A 9,594-nucleotide genomic window follows, 5' to 3' on the forward strand; every position below is an offset into this window, starting at 1 on the left:
ACACTGAAGAACAGCAGACACTGAAGAACAGCAGACACTGAAGAACAGCAGACACTGAAGAACAGGCACATTGACCCCATGTTCAACTTCTTCACTTTGCTGTTCTTGGGACAGCAGCTCCTCAGCATGCTGAATCTGCTTTGACGAAAGCCATAGACAGATTACCCATAAAAAATACCAGGGAAAATAAATAAAAATCTACAAATCCATGTAGCCATCTGTCATATTTATGAAGCCCGAATGTTGCAATTAAATCCAAGTAAAACATACCTCTGTCAGATCTGGTTCTGACACTGGTTCCTGCAGCATACCGATCATCCACAGTTGACTGGGTGTTAGGTTTCTCTCTGTCCTCAAGGGATGAGAATTACAACTCTCGTCGAAAACCTGCAGATCTTCTCGTAGTCGTGGTATAAAGACATAGCCCACACAGAACAGATGGACCACATTCGACAGGTCAATGAGACCCTCTTCCTCCAAACTGTAGAGCATGTTGTAATATTTTGAAGTCACACTCCAAACATCTCTCCATAGGTGTTCAATTCTAAATAAAATGGCAAAACATTACAACTGTCAAAATCAGGCAACTTTCTTTTTTTGAAATAATTGTATAATGAACATTAGTTATTGTTATTCACAAATGTGAAAATTTGGCTTCGGTTTCAGGTGATAGTTTAAAAAACAACATACAGCAAATTCCACACACAATATGAGGACATGAATAAACAATGAGAAATGACTCCAATATTATGTATTGATGTTGCCCTTATTGTCTTATATGTTCTTCCAGAAGGGAGTTTACCAAATTACACGAAATTGGAGCAACCCAAGTCATTCACAATCTGTTGGATCTTTTGCTTACTATGCTTTTTGACAGATCTGCCAGTTTTCTTTGCTTTATTATTAGGAAAATGTTGTCAAATGTGAGTGTTGTAGCAGATATTTATAGAAAAACAATGTAAAGTAAAATAACCAAGATTGTTCTTGTAAAGACAAAAAAAGACAGATTTGTGGTATGTTACCTCTGGTTATGAACACTTTTCCCAGCAATGAAACTGCCACGTCCAGTACCTCGAACCGTAAACATGCACCTTGCAATGTCCACATTTTCAACCCCGTGATCACCTTGAACTCTATAAGACAAAGTGGAAAGTTATATTTTGCTAAATCAATGTAATTCAAGAACATCATATGCAATCTTTATCTTTTTTTAACCTAAATTAACTTGCCTTGATGGCCATCCATGTTTACAAACCACATCCATGAAGAAACAAAAAGCTGTCCCTGCCTTGTTGTTGCCAGCTGTGTCCAAGTAAAAGATCTGTAGGATAATTTCTAGAATTAAACAGAAGTGATAACAAGATTTAAAATAAACAAAAACACATACCTTACCTTCTTTGAAAAACCATCAATTGCTCCAAACACAACAATGTTGTACCTAGGAATATACACACTGTTATCAACAGAATATATGTATATATTCTTTATGTATTCAATAAACAAACCTGATGAGCTTATGATTTGTATCAACGTGGACAAGAGATAAGGGAGCTGGAACACAGTATTGTCGTCTTGCGATGCAAGACAGCTGGACCATTCTGGCAATAAGTCAGAATCAGAATCAGCTTTATTGCCAAGTTCGTACATACAAACAAGGAATTTGACTCCGGTACACTTTGCTCTCTGGTTTTGTTTTTGCATTACAGAATATAAATATTTACAATGTACAATATACACATATATAATAAAAAGGTACATTTGTAACATCTGTATGCTGTTGTTTTGTACTCTATTAAATGTTCAACAGAGAAACAACCTGGGGGAAGAAACTGTCTCTGTGGTGGCTGGTTTTAGTGAACAGTGCTCTGTAGCGCCACCTGAAGGTAAAACTCTAAACAGTTTGTGTGCAGGGTGTGTGGGGTCTGCAGAGATTTTGGCAGCTCTTTTCTTGACCCTAGACCTGTATAAGTCCTGGATGGAGGGAAGGTCAGCTCTGATTATTCTGTCCTGCTCCGTCCACACGCTGCAAGGACATTTTCACTCTCTCCCAAGGAATCCGGACACCAATTGCTTGAAGAGACCCTTTCACATTTGGCATTCTGGTCTTTATACACCTAACCTTCTGATCTAATGAGTCATCTGAAATGCTGGAATAGCATTTTCTTACAGACAGATCATGCTCTTTCAAACGTCTATACAAAGTTGACCTTGCAATTCCAGAAAGGCTACATAAGGAAGTCAATGGTAAACCACTACTAAGTAGATCTGTGAGAGTTTCTCTTTCTATGTTAACTTTGGGTCTCCCTGCATTCCCGCTGTGTTCAACCTGAGCTACATCGAATAATCTTGGAGCAGAGGCATAAGAACTGAGAACTTCAGTCAACCTCTGAAAATTCTCAACCACTGACTCCACAAGGTCAACATAAGCTGCTCCGGCTTTGAGAAACTGTAACTCCTGACAACAAACAAAGTACAAATAGTCAAAGTCAATGGGCTGCCTGTTGAGAGTAGAAATCACTCTATGCCTAACTCTTTGTAAAAGCTGATGCAGCATAGATTCCTAAGAAAAAAACAAAAAAAATATGAGAACATATTGATTAGTCTTTACACATTTAAGAAATTCCACAAGGTTATTATTTTACATGCAACTAACACAGCATAATACTTTAGGTGTTGACCAAAGTAAATAAATCAAAATGCAATTAGGCAGCAGCATTCTTGGGTCTGCGGACTGTCCAGTTGGTTTTCCATTCTGTGTACAAGAGGGTAATATCATGCCATTGCAATTAGTCTATAGTCACTTCTGAATTAACAGAAAATTCAACAGTGACTGGAAAAAAAAGGAACAAATGTTATCTGACACAATGTCTGTGGGTCTGGTTGGATATCTTTTAGGCTTTAGTATGAACAGAGTTCAAGGTGATAAAGCATCCCCACAGCCAGTGCCGCTGAGAGACGGTATTGGAGCATGAAAGAAAAAACATAACTTTAAAGTCAACTTGAACTAAGGTCGGTGTTAGAGTAGTGGGGATTTATGTTTAAATGGGTGTGACAAAATATGATCTAAATACCAGACAGATAGCAATTTATTAACACTAATAAAAAAAGATAGAAATTATGTGAACATCCTACCTCTGCCTGTGATCTACCAGTTTGGTTTTCCATTTTGCATCTAGAAGAAAATATATATTTAGATGTTACATTGTCTCCCCTTATCTACAGCCCTGATTATGTGCTCGGGAAATAAATAATATGATTGTACAGTCATGTGACATGTGTGGTGTAGATCAACATGGACGTAATGATACTGTAGCGCAGCGGTCCGCTGTGTTTCCCCACCTTAGCGTCGCTGCTAGTTAGTTCACACACGAAGGTAACAGTTTCTTAACATTTATTTCCATCACATACATTTGGTATTTTGCCACGCTTAATGCAACTCGACAAAGGTGCACTAGTTAACGGATTTAACATAAAGACAGGCAAACATTACACAAGCCCAGTTTATGCACTTTACCTGATGCTAACATTAGCTAGCGTGCTATGCTAACCAGGACGCGGCACACAAGATAATCGACTGTCTTCCTAAATTGTGTAAAACTTTCTTCTTTGAAAAAAGGATGGACACTTTAGCAGCTGTTGAACTGTAAATCTGTGAAGATTACCGATACTTACCATTCACGTTCGGTGTTACCTCCTTTCTTCTGTAGAGTTGATGTCTCCTCACTGAAGCGACGCGGCAAGCCCTGCAGTTCGAGCAGAAGTTCAGAGGTGGGAGGGATCAGAGTCTGCTGCTTTAGTCAGCGCTAACCAATAGGGAAACGTCTTACATTGTTCGCCTTTAGGCCCCGCCCAGGATGTTCATGTTCCCAGAACTCAAAATTCTTTTAGTTCAACCAAAAACAGAGAGCGTCAAAACCAAGAGAGCGAGACTCGTAACCAAATATTTTTGACATACGCAAATAAAAGTTTATGTTTTGCAAATAACTTTTTTCTCTTTGTGAGAAAAAATGTGTCATTTTAATCAAAAAAAGTTTTTTCAAACAATTTTTTTTCTCCCCAAAATAAAATATTCCATAAAAAAAAGATCACAACTTAATATTTTTTGATTGAATAATATTGAGACAAATTTACCTCCATAAATTTCTAGAAGATATATCTACAGGGGCTAGGCTTTAAACATAGAAACTAGAAAAACCAGAGAGAAAAATAGGGCAGGATATGTTTTCATATTTTATTTTTCGCAAAATTTACAAGACCTGGAAAATGTGGAAACTACTTTCCATATATTTCCAAAGTGCACAGCACGCGTGGGGTAAGTGTATTTGTGAGTTTAAAATGAGCTGATATATTGATTGATGGAGTGGCGGACAGTTGGTTTATTGATTCCTTTACAGATCGCTGAATGTAGAAACTTTCCATTTGTCCACTTGTGTAGCTGCTTTAATTAGGTTTGTCATGCTCTGCTGTGTGAGGCCGTTTACTGCCCTCATGGGGACAAGCATTAACAGCCCCACTCTCCACAAAGACTCATTTGTTTTCATTACAATCAGTGGAAAACATTGTCAAAACTAATCTTCTGTGCTGAGCACACAGTTTTCTGACCCCAGGATTTTCTCTGCTGTGGGTGGCGAGGTGATGCTCTGTGCAGAGCTGTGCTTAAATATTCAGCCTGAAACGTGACAAAGCTTTCAAAAAGCCATCTGAAGCAGCGCTCACACTCATTACTCAAATGAGCGAATAGGAGATTTTCTTCGGCTGACTCGGAGCAAATCAGTCAGCTTTGTGTCCACAGTCAGAGAGCTTTTAACTTTACACCAAAAGTCCAGCGGGGTTAGTGCATCCTATTTGACATCATGACTCATTCCTGCTCCTCGGATATTTAGGTAGGATCAGTGTCAGCTTCCCCGCAGCTTCCAGCGTTCAGCAAGGTAAGCGCAGACTGCAGCGTGCGTCAATCTGTTTGCAGTCTAAAAAGAGCGAATGTATGACAACATGTCAGGGGTTATCTAGTTAATGCCTGTACAGAGCTGGAGGAGGTCACAGGAAGCCCAGATGCTGCAATAAAACCCGAGTTCTATTAGTTCCACTGCAGGATTTTACAAAACGCAACATTTTTAAGAAGCGCAGTGAAAAAACAACCCTGACAATTCTCTGTTAACTTGGGATGATGACATCACAACAGGGCTGCTTACAAGTTCTCCTGCCTGGAGTTGATTCCAATGGAAGAATCAGAAGATGCAGCAGTTATGTAGGAAGCAGCGATGGGATTTAATGACAATCATTGACCAGACAGTTTGGTTTTTATGACATCTTCTCTGATTATCGCTAAAGATGTTGGATAATTAAATCTGCCAAAAAGTGTATTAATGTGTTTAACTGATGCCAATCATGCCTGAAATCCATGCTTTGTTCTTAGGTTTCAGGATGTGCAGATACCTAGTCAACTACTTTGAAAGAAAAAATTTATTCAAAATGTGCAAAAAATTAGGAAAAATACAAGAAGAACAAAAATGGATACAGTGGGTAAAACAGGTATTAAACACATCAGACATCTTCTAAGTGTTAATGTCTCCAAAGCTGCAATCAACATGAAATTATTATTTAAAATGCAGAAAAAAGACCAGATGTCAGTAACAACCCATCTAGTCCACACATACAAATTAAACTGCCGATGTCCACAAATTAAGTTTGGTGTAATAAATGGAATGACATGGTGAAAAAGTAGGAAGACGTGGCAAGCAAACCAGAAGAGCTAATCAGATGGAATGAGGAGCAGCTGTGGCAGAGAGAATGCAGAGCAGCTGAAAGAGGAAGACTAATTACCCAGAAACAGAAGTACAAGAAAATCCAGAGAAAACATCTAACAAAAATAACTCTAGATGAATAAAGACAAGAATAAATCTCAAAAGAATAACCCGAATGAAAAAACACCTACCAGTAATAAACATAGGAAAATAAACTAAAAATGCAAGGTCTAAAGATCATAATAAACTGCAAGGAAATTGTCCAAATAAATTACACAGAAGAAAATCAAAAACCTAAAGACCTCAGGATTGTGAAACAAGGACCAACCGATGGAAAAGGTCTTATTTCGCCTTATTGAGCTGGTATTCACAGGACAATCCTTAACAGACCGAATTATATTAAATATATTAAATAATATATTCCTATTCATCCAATTAATCCATTTGTTTGTTTTTATTGTTGGACCACTTGTTTGCTGAATATTGGACCATTTGCACGTTGCTGGACACCACTATGCCTTTCCAACGTCATCGGCCATTTTGTACCGCAGGATAGTCTGTTCCTACGGATCCCGGCGGGCGCCGTGGCTGATTGGGCGGGGGCGTCGCAGCCCTGAGGCCACCGTCAACTATATAACAGAGTATGAGACGGCCCATGATGCTTTTCAGCTTGGGACCTCGACACGGTTACCACGCAACTGAAGCATCCCTCTGGAGAAGAAAATCACAAGTGGACTTACATTTATTCTCCTCGTTGGCCAACGAAAAATTCATGAAAGAAGTTTCTGGAATAGGAAGGCCAGAAATTTCACTTTACTGATCAAAGACGTGAGTTTAACACGTAACCAAAGAAACCACGGAGTTTTCAAGGAGACGCAATTTTTCCTCCTTGTTTTTGTACCAGTCGACTAGAGACGGTCCGTCATAATTTTTTTACCTTTCTGCCACGGAGGCCACCAAGGAAGAAAACGGACTGCTCTGCTGAAGATCCACGGACGCGTGGATCTCTTCACCTCCCTCACTGTCCCTCTGCTCAGAGGAGACAAAGACAAGTAAAATCCACCTTTTATTTTTATTTCTTTATTAGGAATAGCTCGGGCAGGATAGAGGAGGTTTTAGTGCGATGTAGAATCGCCACTTAGAGTCTAAAGTGTTCTGAATTGTATGTGCATGCAACCTTTTATTGAAACTTTGATGCTGTGGATATCTGAAAGCTGCTTTTCAAGCTGTGTGTGTTTCACTGCGTTGTTGTAACACCTGAGAGCAAAGCTCAGGGCACCTTTTAAAACTGGACTGTTATAACCTCATGGTGAAATTCTACCGTTTCCTTTGTTTCCAACTTCATGTTTTACTGGTTTGCCGCCAAAAGTTTTACAACCCTTTGTGTTCTCGAACATCCCCAGTGGTGGTGGAAGTTTTATGGCTCACTGTAAGCTACACTTTCAAAATCAGGTTAAAGTTCCCCACGTTTCGGCAGAAATGGTTGATTAAACAGTGACATCTGGTAATAGTTATTAATTATTACTGAGTATTTAACGGTTGTAATTATCAAAGGCGTTGAGCCACAATTACAACACCAGAAGACATCTCTGGTCTCGATTCATAAATGAGGATTTTTGGTTAAGAAATTAATTTTCTCAAATTATGATTTTTAATTATAATTCTTGATGAATATTAATTAATCAATAATCATAATCCTAACATTAGAAAGACAAATTGCGCTTTGTCCAGGGACAACAGATGAAAAATAGCCTTTTGGGTAATTCTGGCACATTTACAGAATGTTAATTTATGAGCATTGTCCCTACCAAATAAAAATAAAATTAAAATTCATAATCACAACACTGCTATCACATCCATAAATCTCCTCTTTGGTGTTCCTCTAGGCCTCCTGCCTGGCAGTTCCAGACTCAAAATACTTCTGCCAATGTTCCCATTATCTCTCGTCTTTCCATGTCCAAACCATCTCAGTCTGGCCTCTCTGGCTTTAACTCCAACACATCTAACATGAGATGTTTCACCGATCTGCTCATTCCTGATCCTATCCATCCTCGTCACTCCCAAAGGAACCTCAGCATCTTCATCTCTGAAGATGGCAGTCCCACTTTGACTAAACTCCTCTGTCACGCCCACAGCACACCTCACCACTGTCTTACAGCCCTCTTACATGTCCTGAACCACCCTAACAAACGCAGCTTTTTATTTTCTTGTGCCAACTTAGGGCAAACTTCCCAAATAAAGTTGGATGACAGGACCTCTCTACTACCGTCAGTCTTTGCTGTCAGGATGCAGAAGTAAAGCAGGTAAACAGCACGGCCGATGGAACGTGGTTGTTGTAGCAACTAGAGGAGGCAATTTTCGCAAATGGCCTGGCACACAGTGACTTCAATTTGACATGAACCCTTTGACTCAAAAAGACTTGATATCTTACACCAAACAGAAAATGTGACCTTGTGCACAGCGCACCATCACATTTTCTGTCAAATTGTAGTCACGAGTCATTGGTGAAAGTCCAAGTTAAAATCAGTCTTTTGAAATCATCCAGTCAAGTCCACACTACTGATTTTCAACAAACATGCATCTCCTGCTGGAAATAACATCTAGTGCTGGATTTGAGGTTTTATATTTTCTCTGGATGTGTCATTGCTTGAAGTTGTGTGGGACCAAACACTGGGCAGCAGCATGATGAAAAAATGTCTTTTCTTTAATGAGAAGTTTCCAAACTTACATGGGTTGACAACAAGAAGACATGGACACTCAGCAGGGAACAACAAGGTAGTTTAACAGAGGAAACAGCAAGTGACAATGAGAATCAGAGAGTTTTTAAACAGTGGGAAGTGCAATGTGGAACCAATGAGAAAGGGAGGCAGGTAATCAGATGAATACTGAACAGGTGTGAGGAGCACGCTGCAGGGAACCGAGGGGAAATGTATCTGAAGGAAACTAATTAACAGGGAAACCAAAACTAGATAACAAAACTCAGGCAACAAATCTAAGGAAACTGTTAACAAACATAAAGTATAGGAGTCTGGAAAATAACAACTAACAAAAGTAACCTGAGGACATGAGGAAAGCTAACTGAGAAAAGTAAACAAACACAAAACACTAAGTGACAGACTGCAACTAATGAGAGCTGACAGAGAACACAAACAAGGAACTAACTAAAGGAGAACTAAACTAAACAAACCTGGGGGGAAAAACTAGATCTGAAGGGAAACACATGAACACCTGAATCTAGAAAGTGATAACTTAACAGAAGTAACTACTAATCAGAAAGGAACAGAAAAACACCTAACAGAGAACAAGTAAACTTAACAAAAAAACCCAAAATGGCAGATCCCGACAGAGAGATCTTTAGTTTCACATCAGCTTTTTCATTTTTAGCTTTTTCAACCTGAAGAAAGCCCCTCAAAAAAGGCCAACAGGTTTGCTTTCATTGAATGAAGAGGAAAACGTGACGAGGTTTCTGGTTCTGTGTCTAAGCTCTAGCTACACCTGATTGGCTTCAAATCCCTCTCAACGGTGAATTTTTCTGGAGTTTACTTTCTTCTCTTGTATGGCTTCTGCTAACGACATCTCTTGTCCCAAACCTGTGATCATTACATCAGTAATCCTGCTGTTTACACTGAACTATATTGGAATGGCACTGCCTGAAGTAGAACATTTGTAAATAAATCTGAATTTATTTCTATTTTCACTGATTCAAACTGTGAAGAACCCTTTTCCTTTTTCCTATAGTTTTGTTTGTGAATGTGACACTGTTTATTAGAACAAACATGAACTGAATTCCTCTTATTAGACATGATATTCATCTTATTCATTTTTTAGGTGGACTCCAGTTGGTGATGCA

The 9,594-nt window shown here is 39.0% G+C and overlaps 1 protein-coding gene across 1 annotated transcript in view; it reads right to left on the bottom strand.

The window, feature by feature from the left end:
- The window catches only part of LOC124867591, an 8,562-nt gene extending 36 nt beyond the window's left edge, over nt 1-8,526 (bottom strand). The window contains exons 1-8 of the mRNA XM_047364118.1: nt 8,473-8,526; nt 3,673-3,743; nt 3,133-3,172; nt 1,393-1,438; nt 1,230-1,321; nt 1,023-1,133; nt 271-544; nt 1-135 (exon numbers count right to left, since the gene is read on the bottom strand). The exon at nt 1-135 is cut by the window's left edge and continues 36 nt beyond it. Of these exons, the coding sequence (XP_047220074.1) occupies nt 1-135; nt 271-544; nt 1,023-1,133; nt 1,230-1,321; nt 1,393-1,438; nt 3,133-3,172; nt 3,673-3,743; nt 8,473-8,495 (792 nt within the window). The 5' untranslated portion in view covers nt 8,496-8,526. The remainder of the gene's footprint in view (nt 136-270; nt 545-1,022; nt 1,134-1,229; nt 1,322-1,392; nt 1,439-3,132; nt 3,173-3,672; nt 3,744-8,472) is intronic.
- Between the last annotated feature and the right edge of the window lie 1,068 nt (nt 8,527-9,594).

This window comes from Girardinichthys multiradiatus, chromosome 4 (assembly GCF_021462225.1).
Source record: "Girardinichthys multiradiatus isolate DD_20200921_A chromosome 4, DD_fGirMul_XY1, whole genome shotgun sequence".
NCBI classification, from domain to species: Eukaryota; Metazoa; Chordata; class Actinopteri; order Cyprinodontiformes; family Goodeidae; genus Girardinichthys; species Girardinichthys multiradiatus.